General features: G+C 35.8%; 1 protein-coding gene across 1 annotated transcript; it reads left to right on the forward strand.

The window, feature by feature from the left end:
- The first annotated feature begins 1,528 nt into the window (after positions 1-1,528).
- Positions 1,529-26,070, forward strand: LOC134694216 (uncharacterized). Its single transcript, XM_063555213.1, has 9 exons — positions 1,529-10,955; positions 11,160-17,573; positions 17,980-18,095; positions 18,847-18,905; positions 19,517-19,567; positions 21,283-21,473; positions 22,736-22,880; positions 24,339-24,536; positions 25,893-26,070. Exons 1-9 carry the CDS (start codon positions 1,529-1,531, stop codon positions 26,068-26,070), a joined length of 16,779 nt encoding a protein of 5,592 aa, XP_063411283.1.
- Positions 26,071-27,370: the final 1,300 nt, after the last annotated feature.

Genomic DNA, 27,370 nt, shown 5'->3' on the forward strand with positions numbered 1-27,370 from the left:
CTGAACATTATTGCTGTGTACAGTTTATCTCTATCTATAATAATATTCAAGATTAAATAACCAAAAACAGCAAAATTTCCTTAAAATTACCAATTCAGGGTCAGAAACCCAACAACGTGTTGTCCGTTTCATCTGAAAATTGTAGGGCGGATAGATCTTGACCTGATGAACAATTTAACCCCATGTCAGATTTGCTTTAAATGCTTTGGTTTTTGAGTTATAAGCCTAAAACGAACGACGACAGACGACGGACGACGGACGACGGACGCAAAGTGATGGAAAAAGCTCACTTGGCCCTTTTAGGCCAGGTGAGCTAAAAAATGAATATGTTCACGATAGGGTTTTGATACAAACTTTGCCCTTACTAGCGGCAATTTTAAAACAGGTGAAAAGTTAACGTAAAAACTCTTTTTAAGGACCCGGATATTAGGTACATAATGTATACTTATACTAACTTAAAGTTTAAACTCTGTCATTTTAGCGATCTTGAAAAGAAGATTTTGTACATTAATTCTTCAAAGTCCCTTGGGGCCATTAGTTTTAACCAATTGGTAACTAAGTAACAACACTTGAATAGGACATTATAGGGTACACGTATATCAAGTTTGATTCAATTCTGATAGGTGGTCCTTAAAATAAAGATAAAAATAAATTCCACTAGTGTATCAATGCTCACAAAGTAACAACGGTTGTCGTAATTACGATATAGCGATGTCGTTATTACGGAATAGCGATTTTGTTATTTCCACATACTATGTCGTTATAGTACGACACAGCGATGTCGTTATTACGACATACTACATGTTTGTCGTGGTTACGACATAAATAATATTTTTTTCGAATGACTCTTATCGGCATTCGTACAATATACTTTTAATTTATTAACTGTAACATAAAATAAACTTATGTTCTTGTTATAATTTTGAAATTATTGTTTAGTCTGTTATCATTTGTTTTGAATCGGTTCGTTTATTTTCTCAGTTGAATAGTTTTTCATTTGTCTAGTGTGGGCCTATAATATGTAACTATGGGGTACGGGTGATGCTCATTCTTGAAGGCCATATACTGACCTGTATTTGTTAATTCAGCCAGTTGGTCTCTAGTAGAGAACTACCTCATTCGCAATCATGCTATATATTCTTTTTATTTGTATTTCCATCAGTTTGTACAATGAATTGTCTACACAACAAAAAGTTTAGACGCAATGACAAACATGCGTTTGACAATGTTTTTCCCGGTCCTCAATGATGCTGCACGTAGTATTTTCCTCTTTCTGCATGCGAATTGGGTCTATATTGAAAAAAAGAATTATGTACAACTATAAAGAAGACAGTGGAAATGATATTCAAAAGAACAAATGATTCAATTAAATTAAAACTAAAAAAATAACAATCGTATTTTCTTCCATGTACAATAGAAATGAGTTAAAGAAGTACTTACCTGAGTGTACAAGTGATGACACCTAAAAGATGAAATAAATCTTATATATGTGAAATAAAATGCTCATCGAAGTTTGGTTGCAATATAAATGAAAATACATGAGTGTCTTACTCTTTTAGTTAACACCGACGGCAGTTTGAGGGTATCCACAAAACAAAGTTCCACAGCTATAAAGTTGTTGTCACCATTATCAAGTACAATTATTCCTACTACAACTAAACCAATCAGCAATACTATACCGTTCAGTATAAATATACCTACCAGTACAACTATACCTACTATTAAAACTCCACCTTCCCGTACAACTACACATATATTTACCACTACATCTACCAATACTACTTTACTAACCAGTACGACTATACCTACCAGTACAGCTACACCAACCAGTACAGCTACACCAACCAGTACAACTACACCAACCAGTACAGCTACACCAACCAGTACAACTATACCAACCAGTACAGCTACACCAACCAGTACAACTATACCAACCAGCCCAACTATAGCTACCAGTACTAATACACCAACCAGTACAACTGTACCTACCAGTACTTCTACACTAAGCAGTACAACTGTACCTGTAAGTACATTTACCCCTACATCTACTAGTACACCTTTATCTACCAGTACTGCTACATCAAAGATGACAACTAATCCTACCAGTACAACTATAGCTACCAGTACTACTATACCTACCAGTACTTCTATACCTACAAGTACAAAAACAGTAACCAGTACTACTACATTAAGAAGTACAAAAGTGCCTATCAGAAGAACTATACCTACCAGCACAACAACAATAACCAGTACAATTGTACCAACCATTATTATTATACCTACTAGGACGACTACAATTGTGCCTAGTATTACTACTATACCTAGCAGTACTACCTCACCTACCAGTACTCCTACACCTACAAGTACAACTACTCCTACTAGTAAATGTATACATACCAGTACTACCACTACACCAACCAGTACAACTGTACCTCCTAGTACTACTGTACATTCAATATACTCCAATTCTTCAACAATTACCAGTACAACTATACCTACCAGTACAACTATACCTACAAGTACAACTATAGAGACCAGTACTAATACACTAACCAGTACAAATGTACCTACCAGTACAACTACACTAACCATTACAACTGTACATGCAAGTACACAAACTAGTAAAACTATACCTTACAGTAGAATTGTACCGACCAGTACAACTGTACCTACCATTACGACTGTACCTACAAGTTTAACTAAACCTACAAGTACAATTATACCAACTATTACAACTGTACCATCCAGTACTACTAAATTAACCAATACATATGTACCTGTAAGTGCAATTATACCTACCAGTACAACTTCTCCCACAAGTACAACTACAACAACAAGTACAACTATAGCTACCAGTACTACTACACCTAATAGTACAACTTTACTTACGAGTAAAACTGTACCTCCTAGTACTACTACACCAACCAGTACAATGGTACTTACAAGTACTACACTATCTTTAAGTACTACTATATCTACCAGTACAACAGTGCATACCAGTACAACTGTATTTACCAGTACTACTGTACCAATCAGTACATCTGTACCTGTAAGTACCACTATACCGTCCAGTAGAACTGTACTTAACAGTGCCATTATACCTACCAGTATAAATTCTCCCAAAAGTACAACTACACCAACAAGTACAATTATAGCCACCAGTAGTACTACTTCATCTAGTGATACAACTATACTTACGAGACCACATGTACATTCTAGTACTACTACACCAACCAGTACAATTGTACTTTCCAGTACTACAATACCTACCAGTACTACTATATCTACCACTACAACTGTACCAACAAGTACATCTATACCAACCAGTAAAACTGTATCTACCACTACAACTGTGCCTTCCAGTAGTTCTACACCTGCCACTACGACTGTACCTACCAGTGCAATTATACCTAGGAGTACAACTTCTCCCACCAGTCTTACTATACCAACCAGCAAAACTGTATTAGTTAGTACAACGACACCTAACAGTACATCTGTACCTATAAGTACCACTATAACTTCCAGTAAAACTGTACCAACCAGTACAACTATACCTACCAGTACAACTTTTCTCACCAGTACACCTACACCAACAAGTACAACTATAGCTACCAGTACTACTACTTCACCTAGTGGTACAACTTTACTTACAAGTACAACTGTACCTCCTAGTACTACTACACCTACCAATACAATTGTACTTTCCAATACTACAATACCTACCAGTACTACTATATCTACCAATACAACTTTGCCTTCCAGTAGAACTGTTTCTACCAGTAGTTCTACACCTGACACTACCAGTACAATTATACCTAGGAGTACAACTTCTCCCACCAGTACTACTATACCAACCAGCACAACTGTATTAGTTAGTACAACTACACCTAACAGTACATCTGTACCTATTAGTACCACTTTACCTTCCAGTAAAACTGTACCTACCAGTGCAATTATACCTACCAGTACAACTTCTCTCACCAGTACAGCTACACCAACAAGTGCAACTACAGCTACCAGTACTACTGATTCACCTACTAGTACAACTATACTCACAAGTACAACTGTACCTCCTAGTACTACTACACCAACCAGCACAATTGTACTTACCGTTAATACAATACCTACAATTACTTCTATATCTACCAGTACAAATGTGCCTACTAGAACAATTGTACCTACAAGTACTACTACACCTACTACTACAACTACAAAAACCAGTGCAATTATACCTACCAGTACAACTTCTCCCACCAGTACAACTACACCAACAAATACAACTATAGCCACCAGTAGTACTACTTTACCTAGTAGTATAACTACACTTACGAGAACAAAAGTACCTCCTAGTACTACTATACCAACCAGTACAATCATACTTACCGATACTACAATAACTTACAGTACTACTATATCTACCAGTACAACAGTGCCTACCAGTAAAACTGTACCTACAAGTATTACTATACCTACTAGTACAACTACACCAACCAGTGCAATTATACCTACCAGTACAACTTCTCCCACCAGTACAACTACACCAACAAGTACAACTATAGCTACCAGTACTACTACTACATCTAGTATTACAACTATACTTACGAGTACAACTGTACCTCCTAGTCCTTCCACACCAACCAGTACGATTGTACTTACCAATACTACAATACCTTTCAGTACTTCTATATCTACCAGTACAGCAGTGCCTTTCAGTGCAACTGTACCTGACAGTACTACTATACCAACCAGAACAACTGTATTATCCAGTACTACTACACTAACCAGTACATCTGTACCTGTAAGTACCACTGTACCTTCCTGTAGAATTGTACCTTCCATTGCAATTATACCTACCAGTACATCTTCTCTCACCAGTGCAACTACACTAACAAGTGCAACTATAGCTAATACTACTACTACTTCACCTACTAGTACAACTATACTCAAGAGTACAACTGCACCGCCTAGTACTACTACACCAACCAGTACAATTGTACTTACCGGTAATACAATACAAACCAGTATTTATAAATCTAACAGTACAACTGTGCCTACCAGTACAACTATACCTACCAGTACAACTGTACCTACAAGTTTTACTACACCTACAAGTACTACTACACCAACCAGTACTATTATACCAACTAGTATATCTGTATCTGTAAGTACCACTACACCTTCCAGTAGAACTGTACCTACCAGTGCAATTATACCTACCAGATCAACTTCTCCCACCAGTACAACTTCACCAACAAGTACAACTATAGCTACCAGTACTACTACTTCACCTTCTAGAACAACTATACTCAAGAATACAACTGTACCTCCTAGTACTACTACTACATCCAGTACAATTGTACTTACCAATACTACAATACCTACCAGTACTACTATATCTATCAGTACTACTACATCTACCAGAACAACTGTATTTTCAAGTACTGTACCTTTAACTACACCAACTAGAACATATGTTCATCTCAGCACTACAACACCTACAAGTACAAATATACCTACCAGTACAACTGTACAATCCAGTATTACTACACCTTCAAGTACGACTACACCAACCAGTCCAATTAAACCTACCATAACAACTTCTCCAACCAGTACAACTACACCAACAAGTACAACTATAGCTACCAGTACTACTACTACATCTAGTAGTACAACTATACTTACGAGTACAACTGTACCTCCTAGTACTTCCACACCAACCAGTACGATTGTACTTACCAATACTACAATACCTTCCAGTACTACTATTTCTACCAGTACAACAGTGCCTACCAGTGCACCTGTACCTACCAGTACTACTATACCATCCAGAACAACTGTATTATTCAGTACTACTACACTTACCAGTACATCTGTACCTGTAAGTACCACTGTACCTTCCAGTAGAGTTGTACCTACCAGTGCAATTATACCTACTAGTACAACTTCCCTCACCAGTGGAACTACACCAACAAGTACAACTACAGCTACCAGTACTTCTACTTCACCTACTAGTACAACTATACTCAAGAGTCCAACTGCACCGTCTAGTTCTACTACACCAACCAGTACAATTGTACTTACCAGTGCTACACTACCTGCCAGTACTACTATATCTACCAGTACAACTGTGCCTACCAGTAGAACTGTGCCTACAAGTTTTACTACACCTACTAGTACTACTACACCAACCAGTACTATTAAACCTATCAACAATACTATACCAACCAGTACATCTGTATCTGTAAGTACCACTATACCTTCCAGTAGAACTGTACCTTCCAGTGCAATTATACCTCCCAGTACAACTTCTCCCACCAGTACAACTGTTCCTCCTAGTACTACTAAACCAATCAGTACAATTATACTTACCAGTACTACAATTCCTACCAGTACTACTATATCTATAAGTACTACTACATCTACCAGAACAACTGTACCTTCAAGTACTGTACCTTTAACTACACCAACTAGTACAACTGTACATTCCAGTACTACAACACCTACAATTATACCTACTAGTACAACTATACCTTCCAGTACTAATACACCTACCCGTACAACTGTACTTTCCAGTACAACTACACCAACTAGTACAACTGTACCTTCTAGTACAACTGTACCTACCAGTGCTACTATACCTTCAAGTACAACTGTACCTACCAGGACAACTACACAAACCAGTACAACTGTACCTACTAGTACTACTATACCTACAAGGACAACTACACCAAGCAGTACTACTACACTGACCAGTACAACTTTACATGTTAGTACTACTATACCTACTGGTACGACTCTACCTAATACTAGTACAACACCTGTCAGTAAAACTACATCATCTAGTACAGCTGTATATCCCAGTACTACTACACCTAACAATACAACTTCACCAACAAGTACAACTGCATTTATCAGTAAAACTGTACTTTCCAGTACAACTATACGTACCAGTACTACTACTCCTATAAGAACAACTACACCTACCAGCACTACTTCACCTACTAGTTCTTCTATACCTACCAGTACAACTGTACCATCGAGCACTACTACATTAACCAGTACAACTGTACCTTTTAGTCCGACTATACCTTCCAGTAGAATTGCAACCACTAGTACAACTTTACCTGTACCTTCAATTACAAATGTAACTACCACTACAACTACACCAACCAGTACAACTGGTACTACTACACCTACTTGGACAACTATACACACCAGTACTACTTTACCTACCAGTAGTAATATACCTACAAGGAAAACTGTACCTACCATTACAACTGTTCATACAAGTAGTACTATACCTACTAGTACAACTACACCAACCAGTACTTCTATATCTACCAGTACTACTATACCAACCAATACATCTGTACCTGTAAGTACCACTATACCTTCCAGTAGAACTGTACCTACCAGTGCAATTATACCTACCAGATCAACTTCTCCCACCAGTACAACGTCACCAAGTGCTACTATAGAAACCAGTGCTACTACTTCACCTATTGGTAAAACTACACTTACGAGTACAACTGTAATTCCTAGTACGACTACATCAACCAGTACAATTGTACCTACCAGTACTACAATACCTACAAGTACTACTTCACCTATTGGTACAACTACACAAACCAGTACAACTGTACCTACTAGTACTACTATACCTACTATGACAACTACACCAAGCAGTACTACAATACTTACAGGTACAACTGTACCAAATAGTACTACTACACTGACCAGTACAACTTTACATGTTAGTACTACTATACCTACCGGTACGACTCTACCTAATACTAGTACAACACCTGTCAGTAAAACTACATCATCTAGTACAGCTGTATATCCCAGTACTACTACACCTAACAATACAACTTCACCAACAAGTACAACTGCATTTATCAGTAAAACTGTACTTTCCAGTACAACTATACGTACCAGTACTACTACTCCTATAAGAACAACTACACCTACCAGCACTGCTTCACCTACTAGTTCTTCTATACCTACCAGTACAACTGTACCATCGAGCACTACTACATTAACCAGTACAACTGTACCTTTTAGTCCGACTATACCTTCCAGTAGAATTGCAACCACTAGTACAACTTTACCTGTACCTTCAATTACAAATGTAACTACCACTACAACTACACCAACCAGTACAACTGGTACTACTACACCTACTTGGACAACTATACACACCAGTACTACTTTACCTACCAGTAGTAATATACCTACCAGGAAAACTGTACCTACCATTACAACTGTTCATACAAGTAGTACTATACCTACTAGTACAACTACACCAACCAGTACTACAAGAACCTCCAGTACTACTATACCAACCAATACATCTGTACCTGTAAGTACCACTATACCTTCCAGTAGAACTGTACCTACCAGTGCAATTATACCTACCAGATCAACTTCTCCCACCAGTACAACGTCACCAAGTGCAACTATAGCTACCAGTGCTACTACTTCACCTATTGGTAAAACTACACTTACGAGTACAACTGTAATTCCTAGTACGACTACATCAACCAGTACAATTGTACCTACCAGTACTACAATACCTACAAGTACTACTTCACCTATTGGTTCAACTACACAAACCAGTACAACTGTACCTACTAGTACTACTATACCTACTATGACAACTACACCAAGCAGTACTACAATACTTACAGGTACAACTGTACCAAATAGTACTACTACACTGACCAGTACAACTTTACATGTTAGTACTACTATACCTACCAGTACAACTGTACCATCGAGCACTACTACATTAACCAGTACAACTGTACCTTTTAGTCCGACTATACCTTCCAGTAGAAATGCAACCACTAGTACAACTTTACCTGTACCTTCAATTACAAATGTAACTACCACTACAACTACACCAACCAGTACAACTGGTACTACTACACCTACTTGGACAACTATACACACCAGTACTACTTTACCTACCAGTAGTAATATACCTACCAGGAAAACTGTACCTACCATTACAACTGTTCATACAAGTAGTACTATACCTACTAGTACAACTACACCAACCAGTACTACAAGAACCTCCAGTACTACTATACCAACCAATACATCTGTACCTATAAGTACCACTATACCTTCCAGTAGAACTGTACCTACCAGTGCAATTATACCTATCAGATCAACTTCTCCCACCAGTACAACGTCACCAAGTGCAACTATATCTACCAGTGCTACTACTTCACCTATTGGTAAAACTACACTTACGAGTACAACTGTAATTCCTAGTACGACTACACCAACCAGTACAATTGTACTTACCAGTACTACAATAACCTCCAGTACTACTATACCAACCAGTACATCTGTACCTATAAGTACTACTACACCTTTCAGTACAATTGTACTTACCATTAATACAATACTTACCAGTTCTACTATATATATCAGTACAACTGTGCCTACCAGTACAACTCTACCTACAAGTACTACTGCACCTACTAGTACAACTACACCAACCAGTGCAGTTATACCTACCAGTAAAATTTCTCACACAAGTACAACTACACCAACAAGTACAACTATAGCTACCAGTAGTACAACTACACCCATTAGTACAACTACACTTACGAATACAACTATAATTCCTAGGACGACTACACCAACTAGTACAATTGTACTTACCAGTACTATTATACCTTCCAGTACTACTATACCAACCAGTACATCTGTACCTGTAAGTACTACTACACCTTTCAGTAGAACTGTACCTAGCAGTGCAATTATACCTTCCAGATCAACTTCTCCCGCCAGTTCAACTTCTCCCACCAGTAAAACTACACCAACAAGTACAACTACACCAACAAGTACAACTATAGCTATCAGTACTACTACTTCATCTAGTGGTACAACTACACTTACGAGTACATCTGTAACTCCTAGTACTAAAACACCAACCAGTACAAATAAACTTACCAGTACTACAATTTTTACCAGTACTACTATATCTACAAGTACTACTACATCTACCAGAACAACTGTACCTTCAAGTAATGTACCTTTAACTATACCAACTAGTACAACTGTACATCCCAGCACTACAACACCTACAATTACAACTATACCTAACAGTACAACTATTTATTCCAGTACTACTACACCTACCAGTTCACCTATACCTTTTAGTACAACTACACCAACAAGTAACACTATAGCTACCAGGACTACTACTACTACACCTAGTAGTACAACTACACTTACGAGTACAACTGTAATTCCTAGTACGACTACACCAACCAGTACAATTGAACTTACCAGTACTACAATACCTACAAGTACTACTTTATCTTCCAGTACAACTGTGCCTACCAGTACAACTGTGCCTACCAGTACAACTATACCTTTCAGTACTACTACCCCTTCCAGTACAACTATAGCTACCAGCATTACTACTACACATAGTAGTACAATTACACTTACGAGTGCAACTGTAATTCCTAGTACGACTACACCAACTAGTACAACTGTACTTACCAGTACTACAATACCTACCAATACTACTATACCAACCAATACATCTGTACCTTCCAGTAGAACTGTACCTACCAGTGCAATTATACCTACCAGATCAACTTCTCCCACCAGTACAACTTCTACCACCAGTACAACTACACCATCAAGTACAACTATAGCTAACAGTACTACTTCTTCATCTAGTGGTACAACTACACGTACGAGTACAACTGTCATGCCTAGTACGACTACACCAACAAGTACAACTATAGCTATCAGTACTACTAAATCAACCAGTTCAACTATACCAACGATTACAACTGTGCCTACCAGTACAATTACATCTACCAGTACAACTACACCAACCAGTACAACTGTACCTACCAGTACTACTACACCAACCAGTACAACTGTACCTTTGAGTACAACTACACCAACTAGTACAACTATAGCTACTAGCATTACTACTACACATAGTAGTACAACTACACTTACGAGTACAACTGTAATTCCTAGTACGACTACAAAAACTAGTACAATTGAACTTACCAGTACTAAAATACCTACCAGTACTACTATACCAACCAATACATCTGTACCTTCCAGTAGAACTGTACCTACCAGTGCAATTATACCTACCAGATCAACTTCTCCCACCAGTACAACTACACCAACAAGTACAACTATAGCTAACAGTACTACATCTTCATCTAGTGGTACAACTACACTTACGGGTACAACTGTAATGCCTAGTACGACTACACCAACAATTACAACTATAGCTATCAGTACTACTAAATCAACCAGTTCAACTATACCAACGATTACAACTGTGCCTACCAGTACTACTACACCAACCAGTACAACTGTACCTACCAGTACTACTACACCAACCAGTACAACTGTACCTACCAGTACTACTACACCAACCAGTACGACTATACCTACCAGTACAATTACACCAACTAGTACAACTACACCTACCAGTACTACTATACCTACCAGTACAACTACACCAACCAATACAACTGTACCTACCAGTACTACTACACCAACCAATACAACTATACCTACCAGTACTACTACACCAACCAATACAACTGTACCTACCAGTACTACTACACCAACCAATACAACTGTACCTACCAGTACAACTATACCTACCAGTACTACTACACCAACCAATACAACTATACCTACCAGTACTACTACACCAACCAATACAACTATACCTACCAGTACTACTACACCAACCAATACAACTGTACCTACCAGTACAACTACACCAACCAATACAACTATACCTACCAGTACTACTACACCAACCAATACAACTATACCTACCAGTACTACTACACCAACCAATACAACTGTACCTACCAGTACAACTATACCTACCAGTACAACTATACCTACCAGTACTACTATACCTACCAGTACAACTACACCTACCAGTACTACTATACCTACCAGTACAACTACACCAACCAATACAACTGTACCTACCAGTACAACTACACCAGCAAGTACTACTATACCTACCAGTACAACTACACCAACCAGTGCAATTATACCTACCAGATCAACTTCTCCCACCAGTACAACTACACCACCTAGTACAACTATACCTACCAGTACTACTACCTCATCTAGTGGTACAACTACACTTACGAGTACAACTGTAATTCCTAGTATGACTACACCAACAGGTACAATTGTACTTACCAGTACTACAATACCTACCATTACTACTTTATCTTCCAGTACATCTATGCCTACCAGTACAACTGTACCTACAAGTACTTCTACACCTATTAGTACAACAACACCAACAAGTACAACTATAGCTATCAGTACTACTACTACATCTAGTGGTACAACTACACTTACGAGCACAACTGTAATGCCTAGTACGACTTCACCAACAAGTACAACTATAGCTATCAGTACTACTAAATCAACCAGTTTAACTATACCAACGATTACAACTGTGCCTACCAGTACTACTACACCAACCAGTACAACTGTACCTACCAGTACTACTACACCAACCAGTACGACTATTCCTACCAGTACACTTACACCAACTAGTACAACTACACCTACCAGTACTACTATACCTACCAGTTCAACTACACCAACAAATACAACTGTACCTACCAGTACAACTACACCAAACAATACAACTATACCTACCAGTACAACCACACCAACCAGTGCAATTATACCTACCAGATCAACTTCTCCCATCAGTACAACTACACCAACTGGTACAACTATACCTACCAGTACTACTACCTCATCTAGTGGTACAACTACACTGATGAGTACATCTGTAATTCCTAGTACGACTACACCAACCAGTACAATTGTACCTACCAGTACTTCAATACCTACCATTACTACTTTATCTTCCAGTACAACTGTGCCTACCAGTACAACTGTGCCTACCAGTACAACTGTACCTACAAGTACTACTACACATACTAGTACAACAACACCAACAAGTACAACTACACCTACAAGTACAACTATAGCTATCAGTACTACTACTACACCTAGTAGTACAACTACATTTACGAGAACATCTGTAACTCCTAGTACTAAAACACCAGCCAGCACAAATGAACTTACCAGTTCTAAAATTTCTTCCAGTACTACTATATCTACAAGTACTACTACATTTATCAGAACAACTGTACCTTCAAGTACTGTACCTTTAACTACACCAACTAGTACAACTGTACATCCCAGCACTACAAAACCTACAATTACAACTATACCTAACAGTACAACTATTTATTCCAATACTACTACCCCTACCAGTACAACTGTACATTTCAGTACAGCTACACCGATAAGTACAACTACAGATACCAGTACTACTAATACACCTAGTAGTACAACTACACTTACGAGTACAACTGTAATTCCTAGTACGACTACACCAACCAGTACAATTTTACTTGCCAGTACTACAATACCTACAAGTACTACTACATTTATCAGAACAACTGTACCTTCAAGTACTGTACCTTTAACTACACCAACTAGTACAACTGTACATCCCAGCACAACAAAACCTACAATTACAACTATACCTAACAGTACAACTATTTATTCCAATACTACTACCCCTACCAGTACAACTGTACATTTCAGTACAGCTACACCGATAAGTACAACTACAGCTACCAGTACTACTAATACACCTAGTAGTACAAATACACGTACAAGTACAACTGTAGTTCCTAGTACGACTACACCAACAAGTACAATTGTACTTACCAGTACTGCAATACCTACCAGTACTACTATACCAACCAGTACATCAGAACCTGTAAGTACCACTACACCTTTCAGTAGAACTGTACCTAGCAGTGCAATTATACCTTCCAGATCAACTTCTCCCACCAGTACAACTACACCAACAAGTAAAACTGTACATACCAGTACAACTACACCAACAAGTACAACTATAGCTACCAGTACTACTTCAACAACAAGTACAACTGTACATACCAGTACAACTACACCAACAGGTACAACAAAAGCTACCAGTACTACTACGTCATCTAGTAGTTCAACTACACTTAGGAGTACAACTGTAATTCTTAGTACCACTACACCAACAAGTACAATTGTACTTACCAGTACTACAATACCTACCATTATAACTTTATCTTCCAGTACAACTGTGCCTACCAGTACAACTGTACCTACAAGTACTACTACACCTAGTAGTACAACAACACCAAACAGTGCAATTATACCTACCAGTACAACTTCTCCCACCAGTACTACTACACCTAGTAGTACAACTACATTTACGAGTACATCTTTAACTCCTAGTACTAAAACACCAACCAGTACAAATGAACTTACCAGTACTACAATTACTTTATGTACAAGTACTACTACATCTACCAGAACAACTGTACCTTCAAGTACTGTACCTTTAACTACACCAACTAGTACAACTGTACATCTCGGCACTACAACACCTATAAGTACAACTATACATGTACCTACCAGTTCAACTATTTATTCCAGTACTACTACACCTACCAATACAACTGTACCTTTCAGTACAACTACACCAATAAGTAACACTATAGCTACCAGTACTACTACTTCACTTAGTAGTAGAACTACACTTACGAGTACAACTGTAATTCCTAGTACTACTACACCAACAAGTACAATTGAACTTACCAGTACAACAATACCTACAAGTACTACTTTATCTTCCAGTACAACTGTGCCTACCAGTACAACTATTTATTCCAGTACTTCTACACCTACCAGTACACCTATACCTTTCAGTACTACTACCCCTACCAGTACAACTATACATTTGAGTACAACTACACCAATTAATACAACTATAGCTACCAGTACTACTACTACACCTAGTAGTACAAATACACTTACGAGTACAACTGTAATTCCTAGTACGACTTCACCAACCAGTACAATTGTTCTTACCAGTACTACTATACCTACCAGAACTACTATACCAACCAGTACATCTGTACCTGTAAGTACCATTATACCTTCCAGTACAACTACACCAACCAGTGCAATTATACCTACCAGATCAACTTCTCCCACTAGTACAACTACACCAACAAGTACAACTATATCTACCAGTACTACTACTTCATCTAGCTGTACAAATACACTTACGAGTACAACTGTAATTCCTAGCACGACTACACCAACTAGTACAATTGTACCTACCAGTACTACAATACCTACCATTATAACTTTATCTTCCAGTACAACTGTTCCTACCAGTACAACTGTACCTACAAGTGCTACTACACCTAGTAGTACAACAACATCAACCAGTGCAATTATACCTACCAGTACAACTTCTCCCACTAGTACAACTACACCTACAAGTACAACTATAGCTATTAGTACTACTACTACACCTAGTAGTACAACTACATTTACGAGTAAATCTGTAACTCCTAGTACTAAAACACCAACCAGTACAAATAAACTTACCAGAACTACAATTTCTACCAGTACTACTATATCTATAAGTACTACTACATCTACCAGAACAACTGTACATTCAAGTACTGTACCTTTAACTACACCAACCAGTTCAACTGTACATCCCAGCACTACAACACCTACAAGTAAAACTAAACCTACCAGTACAACTATTTATTCCAGTACTACTACACCTACCAGTACAACTATACTTTCCAGTACTACTACCAATACCAGTACAACTATACCATTTAGTACAACTACACCAACTAGTACAACTATAGCTACCAGTACTACTACTACACCTAGTAGTACAACTACACTTACGAGTACAACTGTAATTCCTAGTACGACTTCACCAACCAGTAGAATTGTACTTACCAGTACTACACTACCCTCCAGTACTACTATACCAACCAATACATCTGTACCTGTAAGTACCACTATACCTTCCAGTAGAAATGTACCTACCAGTGCAATTATACCTACCAGATCAACTTCTCCCACCAGTACAACTACACCAACAAGTACAACTTTAGCTATCAGTACTAATACTACACCTATTGGTAAAACTACATTTACGAGTACATCTGTAACTCCTAGTACTAAAACACCAACCAGTACAAATGAGCTTACCAGTACTACTATATCTACAAGTACTACTACATCTACCAGAACAACTGTACCTTCAAGTACTGTACATTTAACTACATCAACTAGTACAACTATACATCTCGGCACTACAACACCTATGAGTACAACTATACCTACCAGTACAACTATTTATTCCAGTACTACTACACCTACCAGTACAACTGTACATATCAGTACAGCTACACCAATAAGTACAACTATAGCTACCAGTACTACTACTACACCTAGTAGTACAACTACACTTAAGAGTACAACTGTAATTCCTAGTACGACTACACCAACCAGTACAATTGAACTTACCAGTACTACAATACCTACCATTATAACTTTATCTTCCAGTACAACTGTGCCTACCAGTTCAACTGTACCTACAAGTACTACTACACCTAGTAGTACAACAACACCAACCAGTGCAATTATACCTACCAGTACAACTTCTCCCACCAGTACAACTACACCTACAAGTATAACTATAGCTATCAGTACTACTACTACACCTAGTAGAGCAACTACATTTACGAGTACATCTTTAACTCCTAGTACTAAAACACCAATTAGTACAAATGAACTTACCAGTACTACAATTCCTAACAGTACTACTTTATCTACAAGTACTACTACATCTACCAGAACAACTGTACCTTCAAGTACTGTACCTTTAACTACACCAACTAGTACAACTGTACATCTCGGCACTACAACACCTATGAGTACAACTATACCTACCAGTACAACTATTTATTCCAGTATTACTACAACTACCAATACAACTGTACTTTTCAGTACAACTACACCAATAAGTACAACTATAGCTACCACTAAAACTACACTTACGAGTACAACTGTAATTCCTAGTACTACTACACCAACCAGTACAATTGAACTTACCAGTACAACAATACCTACACGTACTACTTTATCTACCAGTACAACTGTGCCTACCAGTACAACTGTACCTGTAAGTACCACTTTACCTTCCAGTAGAACTGTACCTACCAGTGCAATTATACCTACCAGATCAACTTCTCCCACCAGTACAACTACACCAACAAGTACAACTATAGCAAACAGTACTACTACTTCAACTAGTGGTACAACTACACTAACGAATACAACTGTAATTCCTAGTACGACTACACCAACCAGTACTACTATACAAACCAGTACAACTATACCTACCAGTACAACTATACCTACCAGTACAACTACACCAACCAATACAACTATTTTGTCCAGTACAAATGTACCTACCAGTACAACTATACCTACCAGTACAAATAAACCAACCAGTACAACTATACCAACGAGTACAAAGACACCAACCATTACAACTCTACCTGTCAGTACTACTACACCTACTATTACAACTGTAAAATCAACTGTCCAAGGGGTGACGGCAAAAAAAGGTTTGCCACTATGATAGGTTATTTTTGTTTAAACGTACAAGTAAAATTTAATTGTTGGAATACAAACATTATTTTTTTTTTGCAAAGTGCATTTCTAGATCTCCTTAATTTGACGTTTTCAAGTTTCTTCTAGTATTGTTTCATTCCTTTACTAGAAACAAGGAGAGTATTTGACAATGTGTAGTTTTATGATTTTATGTTTCAGAAAATCAAAAGCAAATGAAAAACGTAATACGTTCACAATTTTGATTTTGGGTTCACCTGTTCCCACAAAACCAACGAAAATTAGTATCCAAGGAATAATAATGAATTCACAGTAAAAACATTAAGTGGGGCTTAATTCAAAACAGAATAACTGTTTTTTTTATACTTTGCAGAATTGTATCATGTATTTATTTCTTATTAGGAGTAAATGCATATGTACAGTTAGTTTTCTTCTTGAGTGAAGGTCATTTTAAAAAAAAAGCAGAGAACAGCAGCTCTGAAGAATTTCGAATTTTGAGCAACACGATACTTCCATATGTAAGTAATACCAGAACATTATTCACATAACAACCGTGCGTTCGTTTGCTTTCATAAGCGATTCGTAAGTTTCAGTATATATTGCACTAGTATTTGCCTCATGCGAACTAGAGCCCTTAACAAACATAGCTAAATTTTCAATCTATATGATTTTGTTTAGCCTATTCAAACTTGGGACCAGTAAGGGTCTTACCTGGACAAAGTTGGTGCTATCGACATTCAAAATAGGTAACGCAGACATACGTTTGAACCGATCTTTGGGATTTCAATGCCGTTCGCCCTTAAAAAAAATAATAATAATGCACAATGGTTCTTCTTTTCTGTGGGTTTTTATTTTTTTATTTTTTATATTTTCTTGGCCCAAATTTTTCTATAATACTTTATATTTTCGACTTTCTCAATTTTATTATGCATGGATATATTCATTGCGGTTTATTTTTTTACAAAGATATATGGAATATTGAACCATCGGTGTGCGGGTAGCTAGTTATTTAATATCGTATAACGAATAAACATGATAAAAACCCGTCACTAACTTCGCATATAAGACTTGTCGAAAGTGCAATCAAAACGAGCTTGCATACTATTTTGAATGAACACACAGATATGCATAACATTCAATTCACCGTATTGCAACCGCCTCTTCTATTACAATAGGAAGTATTCTTCATTTAACTAGGTTTTTATAGCCTATTTTTTTCTCTATTGTTACTATTTTCAGTCTAATTTTCCTTACTCTTTTTTATTGTAGCTTCAAGAAGCGTATAAAAGTGTTACTGGATTTGTCACAATACGGATCATTCAGTTCAAGTAAGTTGTCTATTAGAACAAAAACAATACTTGCAATGAATGCTTTAATAAGTAAATCACATAATATATAATAGAATTCAAATCAAGAATAGTGGGTTACTCACAATTGGAAATTACTTCATTGTAGATGATGTTTTGAAAAACCTGGATCCCATTCCATCTAATAAGAAATAAAAAAAATATGACGTCATGAATGAATAAATACATGAATGAATGAATGAATGGATGGATGAGTGGATGAATGAATGATTGAACGAAAAAACGAACGAACGAACGAACGAATAAAGAATGAATGAATGCATGAATGCATGCATGAACGAACGAACAAACGAACGCATGCATGCATGCATTAATGAATGAATGAATGAATGAATGAATGAATGAATGAATAAATGAATATGAATGAATGAATGAATGAATGAATGAATGAATGAATGAATGAATGAATGAATGAATGAATGAATGAATGAATGAATGAATGAATGAATGAATGAATGAATGAATGCATGCATGAATGCACGAAGGAAGGAAGGAAGGAAGGAATGGAAAAAGTTGTCTTGAACATTGCTTTTGATTTACGTTGTTTACAATCAGAGTATTATTTTTCGTAGAGTTAGAATTCCTACTGGTAATCAAAGAAGACGACGACAGATTGCCAACAGGTATATATGTTATTTTTCAATTAATACTTAAAAATCTGTGTGGTCTTGTCTGATGCGAAGCATCCGTGAAAATAATGATAGCAAACTGTGAAACAAATTGTTATTATTGTTTTTCTGAACATGTGGCATCGAGAATAGTAGTCTATAACAGTGATCAAGTCAATATTAAGAACCTACTTCCACTATTCTATTATATACAAAAACAAATGCCAATAATATGCGAATCGTTAACTTTAATGGATGTTTTGTATGATTTATTTTCAGTTGTTCATCATCAATGTATTCGTCTACTGGTTGAGCGAAACTTTTTATTGCCATTTGGCATCACAATCATAATGTTGTTTATATAAACAGATTTAACACCACTACTAACCGTATTAAAATCAACAACGCCTACTTACTCCATACGAAATAAACATGATCTTCAGGTGGTCGCGTTGAGCCAATGATATTCTTAGAAATGTATAACATGTATAAACATCTTACCTCATTTATAGATAAAATAAGATGTGGTACGAGTGTCTATAAAACATCTCTCTACTAAATTCACAATTTGTTAAAGTAAATTTTAAACCATTAAAGGTCAAAGTACGGTCTTCAACATACAGCATTTACTCACACCGAACAGCAAGCCATAAAGGGTCACAAAAAGACAAGTGTAAAACAATTCAAACAGTAAAACTAACGGTCTAATCTATATAAAACACAGAAACAACAAACACTCTTATTTCAATACAATTTAAACTAATTTCACACGTACAAAATAACTTACATGATATCTGTCTGAATGAATTTGATACTGACCTTTCCAGCATATCTGAGTTCCAACCAGTTTAGATGAAGTAAGGCAATCGTAAACTGTTCATATGCTTTGCTTGTCAATACATAAATTATTTCTCTTTCTGTATGAAAAAAAAACCCAGCAAAGACTAATATAGCAGGACTGGAGATACACATCAAACACTTTTAATTTAAAAAAATCAAAATACATGTATACATTGTACCAATTGAATATTAAAGTCCATACAGTATGCGTCATTATATAATCATCTCAACTGTTTATACTAAATTCTACAAAAAGAAAATACAAAGAATTAGGGTTTATACAAAGCATAATAATACAATCTAAATGTAGTAAAGTTGTCGAACAAGTTTAGTGTGTGAAAACTCGATGAAATGAAAAGGGCGCGTAAAGCAGTATATAAAGTCCGAAAACCGAGATAGTAATAAATCTAAAAACAAAACAAAAAAATACAATTAATATTTGACATTACAATAAAAAAAAAATATCAGGGATAGAGTGTCACTCTTCTGCTATTGCTTCTAGTCTGCATTTAGAATGTTCAAAAACAAATATAACAGTGCATTTCAACTGTAATTTTATTCATCGCCATCATTTTGTAAAATATTACCCTTTTTGCATAGCACACAAAACGAGAAGTCTTTAATGACATGCATGTCCTTTTTTACTACCCCAACGCATATATGTGTTTATGATTACCGTGGGCATAAAACAATGATGTAACACAAAGACGAGGTAGCATTCATTTTTCATATAGAATCTCAATTCAAAAGTAGCTATAATTTTAATTATTCTTTTCCTTGCGAAAAAAACAAACGATATATGAGATAGAAGGGATTCGCAATATCCAATCAAATTGGTACATGTTTATGGAATTCCACATAACCACGTGCATTTACTTTTACTTTTTTAGGAATACCGAACTAGACTGTGTTTCACAGTTAGTTTTTAAACCATACAATAGTAGTACCAATAGAAATGTTACCGATATTGCAAACGAGATTTATGAAAAAACAAACCTTCTTTTAACAAACGGATCAGGGAAAATAGGAAGTTACAAGTTTAATAAGACTGCCCAGTCGTTACAAATGGCGAAAGATTCAGGTAAGCTTAATAAATATAAAGGAAATACTTTGTCTCAAAGAAAAAAATATACAAAAAACACAATGTTTTGGTGTATTACTGTTGTCTTACCCTGAAAAGTACATGTACCTGTACCTGTATGCGCATCTAAGAATTTGGAAACCACTTATTTGAATAATTCGACGACATTCACTTTCAAAATACACGAGTCTAGTATGCTAGTTAAATGCTAAATGTAAAGCAGCCAGTAACTCAATGAATTGTCATATTATATATGACTTTAGAGTTTGATATCATTTCCATTCAACGTTTTAAGCGGATCTTTTTTAGGGGTTTGATCGAAGTTAGAAAAAAAAATTCTGATAATAAACGGGCTGATATTGATGTCTCGGGATGATACGACATATAATACGGATTTTGCCATGTATTATACGCTTTATCATATATTTCAACAGAAGAGTATTAAAGTATATGAACTGTTTTCTGATCCATAGCACTGGGTTACCTTCAGTTCTGCTTTTGTCTTGTTTCAAAGCTTTAAAGTAACTGCTCAATTATTTATACGAAGCACCTAGGTTACCTTACAATCTGTTGTTTTGAAAATATTTTGTTTATTATTGTATATATTTAAGTGTTTTGTATATTTTATAGTTGCATTGAGTGAGCCAAAAAATATGTTGTAAACACTTGATGTTCGTGACGTCACATACAATATGAAAACTTGATGTACGTGACGTTGCATACCAAACAATGACGTCATTCCAAAAAATTACCTATTTTTAGAAAAAAAAATCTTAAGCAAAAAAAACCCTAAAAAACTGACTTTAGTAAAAAAAAAAAAAAGGTATGCGATACGGGTTTTACCATGCGATACGGGGTATGCGATACGGGTTTAGCCATGCGATACGGGGTATGAGATACAGGGTAGGTGATACAGACTGGACAAAAGAACCTTTATTAGATATACAAAATAGCTGTATTTTGTACTAAATATATGATAAAAAATGATATCATACTCCAAAGTCATATATTATAGGACTACTCACTGATAAAATCAGAACAGGAATAGATGAAATCGGTAAATAGATAAAATAAGGACAAAGAAGCGTTGCGAACTGCCAAGAAAACCCCATTTTAATATATATATATATATGACGATGCAGAAATGAAAAACACTTAAACATAAAGTTTGTATAACGCTTCTGTTGCCAAAACGAGATTGTGACCGTTTTATCATCAATGAACAAACAATAATACTGTTTAATTTCGTGTTTCTGTTTTAGTAACGTCAGCGTTAAAACAAGTTGGAGATAATCTGTGTCGCATTGGAGAGACAATAGAATGTGACTGGTTTGCACCTTGTAAAAGCAATCCTTGTCAAAACAATGGGACGTGTGTAATAGATGACACACAAAAGGCGACATGCAAGTAAGTGATTATAATGATAAACTACATGTGTACAGATGCCATACAGTGGTCGGGTAAAATTAGTGATATCCTTATTCGCTATTTCGTCCTTCTAAAAATTTTAAAACTGAAAGTTATACTGAAGTTTTTTTTCTAAAAGTCTTCATTTTTTTTTTAATTTGTATGTGAGACTACTATGAATAACCACAGATCGAATTTGCGTTAGATTCTGGTCCTCTGATATTTACCGAACACTGACTTTGGAATATAAAAAAATCGTGAAATAATAGTTATACAGTTGTTGTTTTTCTGAACGCCTTTACATTGTTGAGCTTGTTTTTAGTATGCTTATATGCTATGAGTATTCTTAGGTCGGCCTTGAGTCTGCTTATTTGTGTAGAAAACTGAGTTTGAAACTTTCGTGAAAATAATACTTAGTCTAGTAGTCGTATTTACTTTCAGTCTGAAATTTCCACTTCTAGAAATAGCTTCAAACTTGCTAGTGTACATTTGACACATTAGTTTTTTTTAGCTTAGCAATTAAAAGTTCGTCGTGTTCTAGTTATAACAAACTGTTATGAAGTATGTAATAGTTAAATTGATACAATTTGGAAGAATTTGTCATGACATATTAAGTCAGTGTACGAAGCTTAATTGCATCTGTACATAATGAAATATCCCAGTAAATTTGTATTAACATATATATAGTTGTCTTGTGGTAGCATTACCATTACAATCAAGGATTTAAACAGAACATATGCTGCTATATCTTCCTTTAAGTTACAAATGCGTGATATAAAACAAATCTACGTAACAAGAGTTTCATGAAAATAATTAGAGAACGTGTGCATGGGACACATATTAATGTCCCCACTTGCATATTCTGTTATACAGGGACATCACTCCAGAAAGGTAAAAATGACGCCTCCTATGTTCGAACTTGATCTGTGTTTTTGTGGTAATAAGTTAAAAGGATTGTGTTAAAGTAAAGTGGCTGATCAAGGGAATGAGGATGAAAATTACCGGGGATTTAAAACCCCCTTTTTATTGACGAAGACATCTTGTTAGACCCTTCCCTCCATTATCCTGTGTTGGGAACCCCTACTTTTAAAAATGGCTTGATCCGCCTTTAACGTTATATGTTACGGGTATGACTGAATATGTTTCGGCTTGTATCATACTAGTAATCAATATTCATTATATAAATCTTCTGCTGTATAGTCAATTTCTACACTGACGTGTTGGTTTAGAGGTTTAAGGATGTCTGTAAATACATTTTGACATTCTTTTTATAACTCTTTATTTTGAATTTGTTTCTTATTTTGTATTTATTTATTTATCTGACTTGATTTTTGTTTAGCATCATTCTTCTATGAGTAATTGATTACATTTACGAGTACAAACATGAAGACAAAAGTTACATATAATACACTTGACACACTTCGTAGTAATACTATATCTTCATATATTCTCCTGTAGGTGTTCTGATGACGAAGTATACACATATTCTGGGGCACAATGCGAACAGAAAGCTAAAAGAATTATTTCTGAAATCAATTATACAATTGCTATAGTAATTGGTGGATTGTCCGCCGTATTGTTTATTACCGTCGTCATATGCTGTGTGTGTATATCAAAGAGGCGGGATAACAAGACCCGATATGATAATGAAAACATGTAAGCATTGTGCAAGTTTTGTTTTTTTTACAGCCGATTGCATTGATTGTGTAGGAACAGGTAGAATCCTTAGTTAGCTAGCTTGTTAGCTCAACCACGCAGTCGTTACTAGGTTAGGTGTACTACCCTCTTTTGGAAGTAGTCTAGTCTTACAGACAGGTTATCTGTTGGACAGGTCTACTCGCAAAGGAGGGTAGTTAACCTAACCTAATAATGACTTCACTGTTCAGCTAACAAGCAAGCTAACCAAGTATTTTACCTTTCCCTACACACCCAATGCAATCGGCTGTTATATTCTGGAAAATACATATTTAATTCTGATGAAATTGGTCAATATTACAATATCGACCAGAATTAAATTGCAAGTTTAAACAGATTCTTGAATAGGGCTGCAACGAAGCATTATTCAATTGTTAATCAAGTTTTGTGTCAGTTAGTTGATTTTCTTTTCATTCTATCTAACATTTTTTTATTTTTTATTTCGTTTTTAGAAATTTTGTTTTTCATTGTCGAATCGTGCTAACTTATAGAATTATAGACAAATACGGAATTGGATTCGAAAGACCTGTCGTTACGGTAGGCCCAAAAAAGTGATGCACAAGGCAAGCACGCACTTTCGTTAAAACTTTCAGCTACATGCGTGCATGTGTGAATTATATGAAACGTGTAGAATATAGCTTACTCAGATTGTGTAAGAAAACACATCAAACAAATACAGAATATGAAGAACAGAAATACAACGGGATATTCATTAATATTCAAACACATCCAGAATAACATCAAACCGCATGCACCGCATTTAAAGAAAATGGGGATTGTGTCAAAGAGACAACCACCCAATCAAAGAGTAAAACCAAAGCCAAATGCCATCGATGTGATTTAACACAAGCCACTCACCGGAAGCTGATATCAACTGGCCTATTATCAAACATGAGTACTAGTTTCGTAAGCATGCATGTCATACTAAACTCCTAAGATATAAATGAACTAGATTTTTTTTTAAAAGTACAAAACTAATAAAGGCAAGATGCTCCTTACTTTGGAAAGGCGAATAAATGCTGCAGGGTTAAGCATGTTTAGTCAGAACTCAATCCTCTCTCTTTACCTCTAGCCAATATAGGTTAACTCACATAACATACACAGCAATACGCACAGTAAAACTCAGCAAGTCCGATGGCAGAATAGGTACCCGGTAATAAAGAAACTAATCAAACTTTGACTATTGGACTATATAAACAAACTTATGTGTTAATACATAAGTCATGTATTTACGAAGAGAGAGCAACTTTTAGGTGCCTATATGTGTGTTAATTATTGTATGTAGAGCTCTTTAACTTGCCAATCTATTGTTTTTAGACATGAACATGGTACGTTGAGTTATAACCATCCAATGGGACTTTTGGGCCGTCAGAGAGTACCATCTAACTTATATTTAACACATACTAGTAGAGATGATGACAATTTTTTCATTGATTATAGAAGTAGACATACCTACACGGAAGGCAATATGAATAGCAATAATGTAAGTATTTAAGAATAAGGACAGGAAGGACATTTTTAAGGACGTCGGGTATGGGTCTTTGCGATTTACACATATTGTATATGCTTGGAAACGGTCCTTACATTTGATTCAATAAAGCTTATGACTTGTAAACTTTTGGAGCACCCAAGATCTACCCGGATTCTGATGGAGTTCATGTTGTTCTTTATTTTGCTATGTAGTGTGTTGTTTAGTTTTTCGTTCTTTTTGTTTGCTTGACGTTGTCAGTTTCTCTTCGACGAGAAGTTTTGAATGTTCCCTTGGTTTATTCTATAACTTTTTGTTTCTGCAGTACATGTCGATGAAGTTTATCTTATGTAAAATTTCAATAAAAACAAATTCGTAACTACATGTACACCTTATGGCAACAGTAATCGTCGGTCAGGTAATTTGTTAAATTAGTCGATAGTCCTTTGTGTTTAAAGCGTGCCAAAACTTCATAAATACAATTAAGTAATGATAGGTGCAAACTATTTGATTCATTGAACATAATTATAAAAAAAATTAACCTGTTAAGGGGAGACAATTCTCGTATAACTTTTTCGAATTGGCACATAATACCACGGAATGTCACTCATCATACAAATGGCACATCCATATAATTAATTAACTGCGCAATCGTACTCCACCTTCAATGATGATTCTGAATTATAAATATAACCAAAAGTTGTTAATCTATAGATAGTGAAGACTAATGAAAGCTAACCGACTGTAAAAATATTTTTTTGCACTTTTTTAAAAATTCCTCAGAAAAATTCTCGAGCCACTTGACTTTCATAGCTCAAAATTAACATGTTTACAGAATATTTGAATAAAGTGGTTACATATTATTCGCTTCTCAAAGTGTAAGACGCAATAAAAATCGTATGCTTGCACAATTTTACCGAAATACGATTTAATTAAGTCCTAAACATTTTGACATTTCTTCGTCTATTTTTTATCGAAAACCGGTTTAAACAAATCACAAGAACGTGTTAAGATCCGTCTAAATACCTATTTCCCGATATGGTCAGGTAAAATTGCTACACGGTATTACATCTATTTTATAATCAACGTTAGATTTATTTAATGCTTATCCTAATTATTTAATTCAAAATATTTTAGTTATCTAATGAAACTGCATCTGATCTACCAGACGACATTGACTACGTTCCAGATTTCTGCAACAATGCTATATTTGAAAAAGAGGTAAATCCAAAATCATATTTTTAATATAGAAATCTTAAAAAAAACATGTGTATTTATTGTACACAGATGAATGAAAGGTGTTGTATTTATTTCAGCAATTTTGAAG

This window comes from Mytilus trossulus, chromosome 13, assembly GCF_036588685.1.
Source record: "Mytilus trossulus isolate FHL-02 chromosome 13, PNRI_Mtr1.1.1.hap1, whole genome shotgun sequence".
NCBI lineage: Eukaryota > Metazoa > Mollusca > Bivalvia > Mytilida > Mytilidae > Mytilus > Mytilus trossulus.

Excerpts from the sequence above, each read along its gene's own strand:
- LOC134694216 (XM_063555213.1), top strand. The coding sequence starts at position 1,529 with ATGAAAATACATGAGTGTCTTACTCTTTTAGTTAACACCGACGGCAGT. Across the intron at positions 21,474-22,735 it reads ACAAATGGCGAAAGATTCAG|TAACGTCAGCGTTAAAACAA; the intron begins GTAAGCTTAATA and ends TTTCTGTTTTAG. Across the intron at positions 22,881-24,338 it reads ACACAAAAGGCGACATGCAA|GTGTTCTGATGACGAAGTAT; the intron begins GTAAGTGATTAT and ends ATTCTCCTGTAG.